Consider the following 12,506-nt stretch of genomic DNA (forward strand, 5'->3'; position numbering starts at 1 on the left):
CTCCGTTTAAAAAATAAAAATAAAAAAAAAAACCAGCCAGGCATGGTGGTGCACGCCTGTAGTGCCAGCTACTTGGGAGGCTGAGGCAGGAGGATTGCTTGAACCCAGGAGGTGGAGGTTGCAGTGATCACACCACTGCACTGCAGCCTGGGAGACAGAGTGACACTCCATCTCAAAAAAGCAAACAAACAAAACCTCCATGTTTTGAAAATACACTTGTGCTCGGGGAGACAGCATAGCTGAGTGATTAACAAGTGTGGGCAAGTTTGGGATCCACCAGTTATGTGCCAGGTGAACTTGAACAGATAAAGGTATTTACATTTATAAGTCCAAAATATTATACAAAATAGTGTCTATAACGCACTTGGCACCATCTCTAGGGGAAGTTGGTAACTGAGAAATGAGTTTTTGTTCCTACAATTATCAACTCTAGGCAGTAAAACGATGGAAAGTTTTTTGTTTTTTTTCAGACAGGGTCTCACTCCGTTGCCCAGGCTGGAGTGCAGTGGCACGAGATCTGAGCTCACTCGACTTCCCCTGGTTCAGGCGATCCTCCCACTTTAGCCTCCTGAGTAGCTGGGACTACAGGCACAAGCCAACATGCCCAGCTAATCTTTTGTATTTTTTGCAGAGACAAGGTTTCACCATGTTGCCCAGGCTGGTTTCCAACTCCTGGGCTCAAGTGATCCCCCCAGTTCAGCCTCCCAAAGTGCTAGGATTACAGGCGTGAGCCACTGTGTCTGGCTGAGATGGTTTTTGAGATGCAATCTTGCTCTGTCGCCAGGCTGGAGTGCGGTGGTGCAATCTCAGCTTACTGCATCCTCCGCTTATTGAGTTCAAGCAATTCTCCTGTCTCAGCCTCCTGAGTAGCTGGGCCTACAAGTGCCCACCACCACGCCCAGCTAATTTTTGTCTTTTTAGTAGAGATGGGGTTTCCCCATATTGGCCAGGCTGGTCTTGAACTCCTGACTTTGTGATCTGCCCGCCTCGGCCTCCCAAAGTCCTGGGATTACAGGCATGAGCTACCAAAGCTGGCCTGAGATTTTTTTTTTTAAGCAACTACTTCTCATTTCTCTTACTAACCCAGTACTAGTAACTTTTAAACCCCGGCCAGCTAAAAGTGTTAATGCAGATGAGCTCCCGCCCTAGAAGGGCCATGGTTGGCCAGCGCTCGCCCAGGCAAAAGCCCCGCAGCAGTCAGTGGAGGGCGGGAAGCTGGACGGCCCTGGACACTCAGTGCCTATGGGAAGTAGGGCCCGCTCCTCCCAGGGACTCAAAGCCTCAAAGAGACCAGAAAAAGGTACTGGGATGGTCTGCTGGGAGGCAGGAGGCTAGCAGACCCTGCAGGACGCCCTGACTGGCCTTTGGGGAACCTGACAGGGTTAGGGCTGCCCTGCCTCCCTTGCTTTCCTCCTGTCCACAAGAAAACCCGTCAGCAGGTAGACGGTGGGCCTGAGACTGCCACTCAGCAGAGGCTGCAGGCACCTTGAATATGGCCCTTTCTCGGAGCAGCCGCTCAGGCAGGTTCTTGCGAGGCAGCTCCCTCGTCGTCTGCAGCTCCTCATTCCAGTCTCGGGTCTGCAGAGAGATCAGAGAGGGAGATACGGGCTCAGCCTGTGCCCTGTGACCTGCTCTGGGCAGTCCCTCCTTCCACCTTCCTGAGAAGAGCCCCAGACTCCCAAATGAAGAGTCAAGCATGGGGCTTCCAGCAAGTGCATGGAACCAGCCCAGCACCCAGGAGGGCGGGGGTGCCCAGCGAGGGCAGGGCCAGGCCGCAGGCACCTGTCCAGGAATGTGCTCCTCGTAGCCCAGCCTCGAGGTATAGGCATCCTCTGCGCGCACGCAATCCATGGCATGCTCCGCCTGGGGTGCTGTCCAGCTGTACACCTGGAATGGGGTGGCGATCCTCTCGAACGGGTGGCGCTGGACCCTGTGGCAGGCAGGGGAGGGGAAGATGGCGCAGCCCACCAAGCTCAGAGCCCTGCCACGGGCCCTTTCCTGAGGCCCCCGCCTGCTCCGGCATCTCCTACCCCGAGACACCCCCCTGAAGTCAGAGGGAAGCGCACGGGCGCCTCTCCCGCAGCTGCTATCTCGGCACTGACCGACAGCTCCCTAGAGCGGGGACTCCCACACTGGGGGCCCAGGGCGGTTTCTCCAGACAGAAGCACTGGAGTGCAGGCCCAGCTCACCCCATGCCCCGTGTGCCATGAGACAGGCGGGAGGGCGAAGGCGCTACCTTTTCTTCTGCAGCACAGCAAAGTTCTTCCTGAAGGCCGGGCTGATCTGGTTGAGCAGCTCCACCAGGGAATGGCTGAGGAAGCGGGGGCTGGCGGGCTTGGGGTTGAAGTGATAAGCCGTGGACCTGCAGGGAGAGGGGGGCACTGAGCGGGGGCCCAGGTGTCTGCTCAGACCCAGAAGAGCCGGCAAGGCAGGGGGGCCTGGTGGGCTTGCAGGGACTCACTGATTCAGGTAAAAGCCCCGTGTGGACGCCGTGATGCTGACTTGCCGGTCCTCGGCCGTGATCACAAACAGGTACATGAGGTCCCCATGCATCTTCCGGTTCCCCGGGGGCGGGTTCCAGCCGCTCATGGTGAGCACTTTCAGGCACTGCAAGGGCTGCGGGAGGGGACGAGCCTGAGGGGCCAGGCCTCTGGTGTGGGGCCTCCACCCCGCCAGGGACCCTCTTCCTCCCTCCCCCAGGATCCTACCTTCCAGTCGCGGTTTTGGGGCTGCAGGGGACACAGTGGCCGCTCCCGGCTCCCTGGCAGGATGTACTCGGGCGGTGTACAGTCAATGGGATCCATCTCCAAGCCCTTCTTCCGCTTCCCGCTGTCTGAGGGACCCGAGGCTGGTGGTCAGCACAAAGCCACCCAGGGCCAGCTGTCTCCCTACCTGCCGATGCCCTGGTCCCTCGGCCCCTTCTCCAGCCCCCCACCTCCATGCTGCCCGCCCCTTGGTCCAATCCCCGGCCCCAATGCCTCCTGCACCTCCCAGGTCGCCGTCGGTGAAGACGCTCAGGAAGGACAAGGAGTTGCAGTCAACCCCGTTGAAGGCATCGGATGGGTCCAGGCTCTTGAGCAGGTCTCGGACGTGGCGCACGTGGATGCGGGCCTCACGCACCGTGTATGGCTCTGTCAGGAAGGCAGGGAGGGGACGGCGTCACCAGAGCCCTGAACCCTGAACAACCTGCTCAGCACAAAACCGGTTTCGGGGGTGCTAACACAGTGGTTTTCATTTTCAACTTTAGGCTTCCGTTTTCAAATTCCACTATGAACACATAAGCTGGAGTTCTAGTTTTGACACCACACACACACACACACACACACACACACACACACACACACACACGCTCTGCCTCCTGGTGAGCAGGGATCTTTGTTCATAAAGAACTTTCTGCCAAATGCCTCTGAAGCACACACAGGCCTCAGACGTCCACACGGCCGCCTGCTTTTCTGCGCCAGCATCTCGGGTGGGCAGGGCTTCTGGAGCTCTGGGGCTTCGACACCACAGCCTTGCCCTGCTCTCCTGAGGCAGCCTCACATAGGGGTGGCCTGAGGACTTTCCAAGGCCCCCAATGTCAACACTGCCCACTATGTGGTTTCATGGGATTTTAATGGCAGTTCTTTTGGTGGTGGGGAGAGGTTCTGTGATCAACCGTGGGCGCTGTTGAGCTACAGATCTTTTCCGTCACTGCTTTCCACAGGCCCTGGGTGGGGAATCTGAGCGGCTTCTACCCAGAAAACTCAAGCCCACGGACCAACCTGATGGCGCCTCACTGTGCCCGCCCTCCCTGCTCCAGGGCCAGGGAACTTTTGGGACTTCTCATTCATCTCTACCGAGCTGGACTGGACTGACTGCAAGCCCTGGCATGGTACTGCCGGATTTTTCTTCTTTAGAATCACGGCTCTGTTCTTTTGTTCGTTTTTTGAGACGGAGTTTCGCTCTTATTGCCCAGGCAGGAGTGCAGTGGCACAATCTGGGCACACTGCAACCTCTGCCTCCCAGGTTCAAATGATTCTCCTGCCTCAGCCTCCCAAGTAGCTGGGATTACAGGCGCGTGCCAGCACGCCTGGCTCACTTTTTGTATTTTTAGTAGAGATGCGGTTTCACCACGTCGGCCAGGGAGTTCTCCAAACTCCTGACCTCAGGTGATCCACCCGCCTCGGCCTCCCAAACTGCTGGGATTACAGGCATGAGCCACCACGCCCAGCCCACGGCTCTGTTCTTTAACCCATGGGCTATGTAGTTGGCAGATATAGGTGTGACGGCCTGAGAAGCAAGACCTGCGCTCCAATCCTGCCTCCATGAGCTCATCCGTGACACAGGGACCCTGGCATGGATGGTGCTGCCTGCCTCTGCCTCTGTGGACCCTCCCCTGGGCAGGCACCCAACTTCCAGACCAACCTTCCACCACGCGCAGCACGGAGCCCTCCTGCAGCCCCTCAACGCTGCGCAGCTCCGAGAAGTGGTCCAGCACGTTGCCATCCAGGTGCAGCGAGAAGCAGGTACGGTGACACGTGTCCTCCCGGTCCATGAGCACCTGGTGGATCTCCTGCACCATCTCCTGCGGGGACACCTGCAGGGAGAAGGCCCTGAACACCCTGGTGAGAGGCCATGTAGCAGAGAGCAAGGACGATACCACCTTGTCCCCAGCCCAAAGTACCTTGGTGCCCAGAATAAATGCCCCAAATACTCGACTTCCCACTTTCTGGCTTTTAAATCCAGGCCGTGTCCACACATGCCAGGCCCTGTGTGTGCAGCCTGGAGCCTGGCCCACCAACTCGGCCCTGCAGACCAGGAGCAATGCCCGAGCGGAGAAGGGGAGATGGAAGAACAGGGGGTCAGAATTCTGACGGCAGCCTCACCCCCGTCCTTGCCCACTGCTAAGGTGCCCGGAGCAAATGGCTTTCACCTTCCAGAAGGGGTGCTCTGGGGCCCAAACCTGTGGGTGCTGAGACATCTGACGGCCCTGCCCCATTCCCCACTGAGTCACCAGCTTGCAAGACCTCCACGTTGGCTCTGCCCTTGGAGATGACCCAATACCACCCTCCCCTCTGGCAGATGGTAAAATCACGGCCCAGAGAGAGCTGACTTGCCCGAGGGCACAGAGCAAGAGGCTGGGGAGTCCTGGGATGCCAACACGACCCAGCCACTATCACCCCCCTCCCCACATAGGGCTGGCGGGCCCGGCTGGTCGCTGTCCTCTAGCAATGGGGCAATGACCTGACCCTGGGCCCGATTCCCACGTCTACCACACCAGCTGAGCAGCTCTGGGGAGGGCACGGGTTCCTCAGTTTCCTGCCACAATATGGGGCCAGGAGGAGCACGAGCAAGGCTGAGCTTTCCAGCTCACCCTCCCCAGCAGGCTCAGGCCTGGTCCCCAACACCCCTTCCTCCATCTTACCTGCAGGGAGAAGGGCTCGATCCCAGGGGCGAGGATCTTCACAGAAAAGCCTGTGTCCTGAATGACAATGACTTCCTGGCCGGCGGTCTCATCTCCCGGGTCGGCCTCGTCAAGCCCATTTTCCCTGGGTGGCTCGGCCGCCCCTTCCTCCTTCTTCAGGCTCTCTGGGCAGTCCCCGTTTAAGAGCATGACTGATGGCAGCTCTGCGGGACAAGAATGGATCAGAATCAGAAGGCCTCGCTGGTCCGGGGTGCCGTCCACCTGACCTCACACGGGGGCACGTGCCTTCCGGAAAGGCATCTGCACGCCCTCCCGAGCCACACCTGCAGGCCATTTACACACCCAGCCGCCCCTCCCAGCCACTGCTCCTGGACCCACTGTAGTATGGAACCTGAACACACGGCCCAAACCACTCTCCCCAGGGTCACCAAAGCTACCCTTCAAGCCAAACCCAAGGGTCTCCTCCGGCCCTAACACACCTGGCTTTCCAGCAGCGGCCCCCTCTTCCTCTCCTCTTCTCTGACCCACGCAGTGCCCTTGCCCCTCCCTCTCCAGCCCCATCCTCTTCCATCCCCACTGAGCTGTGGTCCCAGGCTGCAGCGGGGCTGCAGGGGTGTGCCTGGGCCCAGTCTCTCCTTTCTGACCCCACCCCCTCCCATACACTCCTGCCTCGTGGCTCACACGGCCAATCCTGTCCCCTCTCCAGCCTTTTGGACCAAGGAGACCGCTGCCTCCCAGGCATCAACAAGTGGCTGGCCCTGAGGCATCACCAAAGACTCGTCTTGCAGCAACAGAACTCATCTTCCTCCTCAAACCGGCGCCTGCTCTATCTAGTCACCCACTAGATATCTCCCAACCCACCCACAGGCCCTGGCCTCTGCAGCCACTGCCCTGGGGCGGGCACTTCCTCTTTCCAGCAGTGCCACCTTCCTCCTAGGAAGCCCACCGCTTACAAGACCAAGCTTCTTAGGCCAGTGCTCTCAGGCACCCACCTGAAGTCAGCCTCGGCTCCTGCCTGCTCCCTGTTGAGGTCTAAGGACATCACACCATGGAAGCCTGGTACCGCCTACTGCCCTCCCACCGCTGTGCTTGTGTCTGTGCTGCCCCTGACATCCCATTCTGTACAGCAAACACTGACTCACCCTTCAAGGCCTAGGAGAAATAAACCTTTTCAGCAGCCTGCCCAAAAGACCCTTAATGGCGGGATCACACCCCATCCCCCTTTCATTCCCAGAGACATTCAGCTGCACCCAGGGTGGCATCCTCACCAGCTCTAACCACCACGTTCTATCTTGCCCAGGCTCAACAAAAAAGGCAATAAATAAGGTACGTACTGCAAACCTGTAGCTAAGTCCAATATTTGTACACAGCACCCAATCCACATGCTGTAAGCAGGGTGGGGAGCAGGTGACAAAACCTTGCATTCCTACCCAGGCACCAGTGGAACAAAGGAGAGCCCCTTGTTCCGTGGAGGAGCCAAGGACCGCCTCTCATCGCCTCCAGCAGACACAGGCCTGCCTGGGCACCCAGCTGGGAGACGAGGACCTTGGCCCCAGGATCTACCCATCGGCCAGGCTCACCTGCCTGGCTTGGCTTGAAGCTCAACGGTGCCAACTCTGAGGAGGGCCTGGGTTCCCTTCCAGAAAGAACAGCTCACCCAGCTCTGCCCATCCCATCGAGACCCCACCTCCCCTTCCCTACCCAGCTCTCAGGAGTGGGGACAGGTATATTTCCCAGAACTGTGTGGCCCCAATCCGGACCCACCAGAAACACGGAGCAGAAGCCTCCGGGAAGGGATGAGGCCAGTACAGAAAGGCAGAGCCCAGGGGGCCTGGAGAGTCACTCCCTTTCCCTGGAACCCCACGAGTAAATGAGAAACAGGACCTCTAGGAGCCCAGAGAGTCTCTTCCCCCTTACCCCAAAGAGGGGTATTTGAAGCCCAGAAAGGCTCGGAGCCTGGCCTAAGGTCAACCAAGTCAGAATGGGCCCCAGACTGCTCCTGCGGCCTGCACCCTACACCGCGGCACTGCCCTCCACTCTGGCTGCTAAGGACTTCCAATGACCGTGTCTGTCATGCCTCTCCATCCCCACCCCACCCTCTCCAAGTCTGCTGTGGACTCCCAGGACCCACAAGGATGCACAAAGACCTCCCTTCCAGGATCCAACCGCCCGGGGAAGGACACCCCCAAGCCGCTAGCAAGGGAGCAGCGCCCCCTCCCAGGCGAACACCGGCCTGACTCTGGGGCCACAGCAGATGACAGCTGGGTGGTGGCCGGTCAGCTTTCAAAAGGCAAGAGGCAGGGCAGCCAGGTGGAGGCACCTGCAGCCAGGAGCCGGGAACCCCCCACAGGGTCCCTGAGAAAGGCTGTGGCGGCTGCCAGAAGCCCCTGGAAGGAGGGGAGAAGGAGGAAGAGCCCCCACCCAATGTCGAACAGCGGTTTTGAGCTATGAGATCGCAGAAGTGGGGAGTCAAATACCTAGACAGAGACAGCCTGTGTTCTTTCGCCTGTCTGGAATGGGAGGACAGAAAGGCAGGAGGACAGGGCAAGGTGGCCACGGCTCCCACTCTCCTTCCCCAGCCCAGCGAGACGACCCTCAGGGGGTACCTATTCCCTGATCTGGTTTCAAAGGCATGTGACTGGCTGCCCATGAGCCTCCTCTCCCCAGGACAGCATGTCCTGCCCCAATCCTTCCTCCAAGGAACCCCGAAGGTCTCCCCACCCCTGGAAGAAGGCGGAGCGATCTCCCCCACAGACAACTGGCTAGCTCACCAGGTCCCGGTGCTCACCTGGTGCAGTTGGCAGCTGCCCTGCCCTCGGCTCTGGAGTCTCAGGATGGCCGTGGCAGCAAGGCAGCCGACTCTCCAGATCAGCCCCAGCATTGCCCTGGTGCCTCGTTCCAGCCTCAGCCGCTACCCTTGCCCTAATGCAGCCAGTCGGCCCGGGGCTGGAGCTCTGGCTGGCTTCGGGTTTCAGCGGGGCCAGGCCTGCCGTGGCAGCCCCAGGAAGGGCACACTCCCCCTGCCTGGCATCCCGCTCAAGGTCGGCCAGAAGGACGGCTGTGGGCCAGGATAACCCAATGGCCCCAGGACCCCAGGGGGAGCCGCTATCAGCACTCAGGCCCACCTCCCTATGCCCCCTAGAGAGGGGGTCACTGCCGGCAAAGCCAGTAGGGGGATCAGAGAACCGAGAATTTGGGGTACCTGGACCCCTCAAGATTGAGGGCATAGGAGACTGGCTGGCAGGGGCAGGGCCCAGTAAGGGGGTCCTCTCCTCAGCTCCCACCCCAGTGGGGGTGAACAGGACCGCTTCTGCCAGCTGCCGCCAACAGCTGGCACAGACCCGGGCCCAGGCCATAAGGTGGCTGCCTCTACCCACCAGTCCCAGACACTGAGCACCCCCTGTCCCTGGGCCAAGGGCCTGGCTGGGACCTCTGGCTCCTGCTGCCCCCTGCAGGTGACCTGGCTGCCAGCCCCTTCCTGGGAGTCACTGATTCTGCTGGGAGGGAGGGGGATGGGCCCCCAGCTTCCCAGAGGACAACTGCACCCGTGCCCCTGGCCTCCAGGCTCCATCAAGAAGCTGGCAGGCTCCATCTTCCCTTCCCAGCAGCCCCAGCCCTGCCAGGAGGGAACCAAGTCTCTCCCAGGGGAGAACAGAGCTGGCAGCAAGAGGCCAGCGGCCGAGCAGCGGGGGAGGAGCCCAGCTGGCCAGGGCGCCTTCCCAGGGCCTCTGACACGCTGCCAGGGCCCAGTGAGGACTGCCCCAGCATCCACCCGACCCAGGGTGGGTGGGAGTCAGGCTCTCACTCCATCCCCTCCCCTCTCCAGGACCAGGGATCAGGCAGGCCCTGGGCTGCTTCACAGCCCCCATGGAAGGTTCTGAGTCTCACACAATGACCAGAGGGGAAGGACCAGGCCTAGGCAGAGCCCCTCTGCTCCTATCCCCTTCCAAAATACACCCTCACCCTCCGGAGACAGGGCTGGGGGAGGGCAGCTTGGCAGTGACCCCAGAGCAGTGTTGACAACCACCTGCATTCTGGTTACCACAGAGCCAGGACTCACGCGAGGCCCAGCCCACGGCAGCTCCCTGAACCACCACGCCAGCCCGTCTCACCTATGGCAGCTCCCTAAATTGGCTTGGCCAGCCCATCTCACCTGAGGAAACTGAGGCTCCAGAAGGCTAGGAAGCAGCTGCCCAAGGTCACAGAGGCAAGAGGCAGCCAACCCAGAGCAAGAAAAAACCAGGTGTTACTATCACATTTGGGACTAAGTTTGAAAAAACAGGTGTGTCAAATGCCCAAGCCCATGGCTTCTGAGTCACTCCCACAGAGTGCCGGTTACCGACCCGCTCCCGCCGACCCGCTCGCGCTCAGCGCAGCCCACCCCCCCCTCCCTAGGGGCCCGGCAGCACCCACAGGGGGGCTGCACCTGCTTCCTTCTCCAGGCCTCAGGCCTCTACTCGGGGGCAGATCTATCCCAGGCACAGCATCCCCCAAGGCCTCTACACCCTTGGGCCACCACTCCCTCCTCTCACACCCGCACCTCTGAGGATGTGAGCTTTCGGGGACGGGAAAAGGAGGCCTTCTGCAGAACGGGAGAACGGGGCCCAGCAGCACTCTGCATACACACAAACTCAGATGCTAGTGAAGAGGCAAAGCGCACCCCTGCCCCGACCTGGAGGCGCAGGGAGCCCAAAGGCGGCAGACAGGAGGAACGAGAAAAGAAACTTAGGCCTCCCCAGAGGGCCTGCGAGCTGCCCGAGCCAGACACAGTCTCACTGAGAAGATCGTGCCAGGGCCAGGCCACGCCCCAGCCAAGTCCTCGGCAGTTGAGGCTCCAGCGGGAAGTAGGGTCCTAAAAGGTGCATCACCCGTCCCAGGAGCCCAGGGCTTCAGGGAAAGGCAATGGGGCAGGCAGGCGGCCTATCGAAGAACCCACAGACCAGGCACCTGTTTGCCTCCTTCCTGTCCCACCCAGGCCAGAGGCAGGTGTTCTGGGCCTGAGGACAGTCCAGAGTTCCTCAAGCTGCTCTCCCCACATCTCATCCAAGAGAGGAGCTTTAGGATACTGTTGGGGAGTTCCCATTAGCCCCTAGACTCCTTCCCCAGCTGCCAGCCTCCTCCTCCTCCCCCTCTGGGCCTCGACTCCAGGGAGCTCTCCCCTGGGCAGAAGGAACCTGACGCACCACTGTGGACCTGAAAAACCTGCCTGTTCTCTTAACCCCTAAAAGCTGCTGTATTCCCAGGAAGGTAACCCATCCTTGCCCCCCACCCTCAGTGGCCTTGATCACCTCCTTCTTAAGGGGACTGAAGAGCCTTCCAGAGCTGGATCTCAGAGGTCAGAAGCCTTGGTTCTGATGCTCAGGTGGGCCCCAGCTTGCAGCGCGGTGGGTCTTCATTAAGGCTCCGTCCTTCTTTCAACAGATCTGGGCTGGCTGTAATGTAAGTCTTAGCTACCTGTACTAGCTTCCCAGGGACGTAGGAGCCCATGTCCTGCCCACGAATATGCTCCCAGTTTCCCCAAATAGCTGTGCCCTTCCCTAACTCAGTTTACCCCAGAGACCCCCACCAGCACAGTTAGGAAGGGGCTTCACTGACTCCCTCACAGAAATCCTCCAACAGATGCTCCTCGGCCCCTCGTTCTCAGCATGTGATCCAAACCAACACGCCTGTCCCAACTTCCTCTGGGCCAGGCCACGGCAGCCTTGGTTTGCTGGCCATGAGCTGGAATCCAAACACTTCCCTTAACAACTAAATCGCTGTGTGACCTTGGGCAAGTCACTTCGACTCTTCAGGTCTCTGCTAAAGGGGAAATCAGCCAAACTCCTCTTATCTAGCCTGATTCAGAACCACATCAGCACAAAGCCTGGTAGGTTGGGGCGATCAGCATTTGCTGTTCTGCCCAAACCTTGGCCTTGTCCAGGCAATCAGCAGTACTGTCCCAGCACCTGTCCCTCACCCCGAGGTAACTCTGCTACGATGGGAACAGGATCAGAGGGCCGAACGCTGTCCCCATCCTGATTCCCAAGTCAGCCCTGGCGCACTCACTGAAGCTGGGAAAGGAGATGATGAGGCCTTAAGACCACAAGTCCCAACTGAGGACAGTCGACAGAGGCGGGAGGAACTGGGGGACAGGAGTAGCTCTGCAACACCACTGCCACCCGGAGCAAAGAGGACCGCAGCCCAGGCCTGAGAAAGATGACAACTGAGGGTCTGGGAAGGGGATTCCAGCCCCAAAGCTGGAGTCTGAGACACGGTGCAAGTAACAGAGGGAAGAGAAGGGGCTCAGGAGAAAGGGAAAGCAGGCCCCACCAGAGACAAGCTGCAGCCACTGCCACAGTCACCACCACACAGCCACCATGGGGGATCGCTGGGAGCTTGACTCCACACTAACGACCTTTGCTTTAAAAACAGCCACTCTGGTCTGACCCACTTTTCGCAATAAGGCAGGTTAATGATCAAGTTCTGGCACAAACACTTCCCCCTGCCAAAGAGTTCGGTTTTGCCCCATGCACAGGCAGACGCCCCCTACACCAGGTCGGCCGAGCAGGCCAACACACCTGAGAGTCGCCGCCACAGCCTGAAGACCTGCGGTTACAGCCTGGCCTCAGGGCATGAACCAGGGACGCCCCGCACCTCGTGCTCTTCCCACAAACCAAGCCTGGGAAGAAGGCTCGAGCGGGGCTTCACTCCCAGGGCTGCAGCCCTGCGCACCGGGAACGCCTGGGAGGCCGACGCGGAGCAGGTGCCGAAGGGGGCCGTCCCGCAAGCATCGGAGCGACCCCAGCTCAGACAGCTCCCATGCCCGGGCGCAGAGGGGGTGGGGCCGCCGATTCTCTCGGTCTGCGGCGGCGGCGCACCCCGAAACCGCGTGTGCGCGCACGTGTCCCTGCGATGAGGCGCGCGTGTGCCCGCCGAGAGTGCCAGGCGAGGCTGCCCTCCCCGGGACCCCACGTGCGAAGCCCGGACTGCAGCCGGGGGCGACTGTGAAGGTGACCTTCAGGGCGGGGGCGACCCGGTGGAGGCCCCAGCGAGATACAAGTGGGCCAGGCGCGGAGGGAAGGCGACGGTCCCCGCGGAGTCCCGAACCCGCCCGCCCTGGTCC

General features: G+C 60.2%; 1 protein-coding gene across 1 annotated transcript in view; it reads right to left on the reverse strand.

Moving 5' to 3' along the window:
- CLUH (clustered mitochondria (cluA/CLU1) homolog) overlaps positions 1 to 12,506 on the reverse strand; it is a 22,954-nt gene that overhangs the window by 9,038 nt on the left and 1,410 nt on the right. The window contains exons 2-9 of the mRNA XM_011956394.1: positions 5,405 to 5,607; positions 4,405 to 4,576; positions 2,988 to 3,131; positions 2,709 to 2,833; positions 2,462 to 2,616; positions 2,237 to 2,362; positions 1,783 to 1,930; positions 1,486 to 1,578 (exon numbers count right to left, since the gene is read on the reverse strand). Coding sequence (XP_011811784.1) covers positions 1,486 to 1,578; positions 1,783 to 1,930; positions 2,237 to 2,362; positions 2,462 to 2,616; positions 2,709 to 2,833; positions 2,988 to 3,131; positions 4,405 to 4,576; positions 5,405 to 5,607 — 1,166 coding nt within the window. The remainder of the gene's footprint in view (positions 1 to 1,485; positions 1,579 to 1,782; positions 1,931 to 2,236; positions 2,363 to 2,461; positions 2,617 to 2,708; positions 2,834 to 2,987; positions 3,132 to 4,404; positions 4,577 to 5,404; positions 5,608 to 12,506) is intronic.

The sequence above is a fragment of the Colobus angolensis genome, unplaced genomic scaffold (genome assembly GCF_000951035.1).
Source record: "Colobus angolensis palliatus isolate OR3802 unplaced genomic scaffold, Cang.pa_1.0 Scaffold110, whole genome shotgun sequence".
Classification (NCBI taxonomy): Eukaryota; Metazoa; Chordata; class Mammalia; order Primates; family Cercopithecidae; genus Colobus; species Colobus angolensis.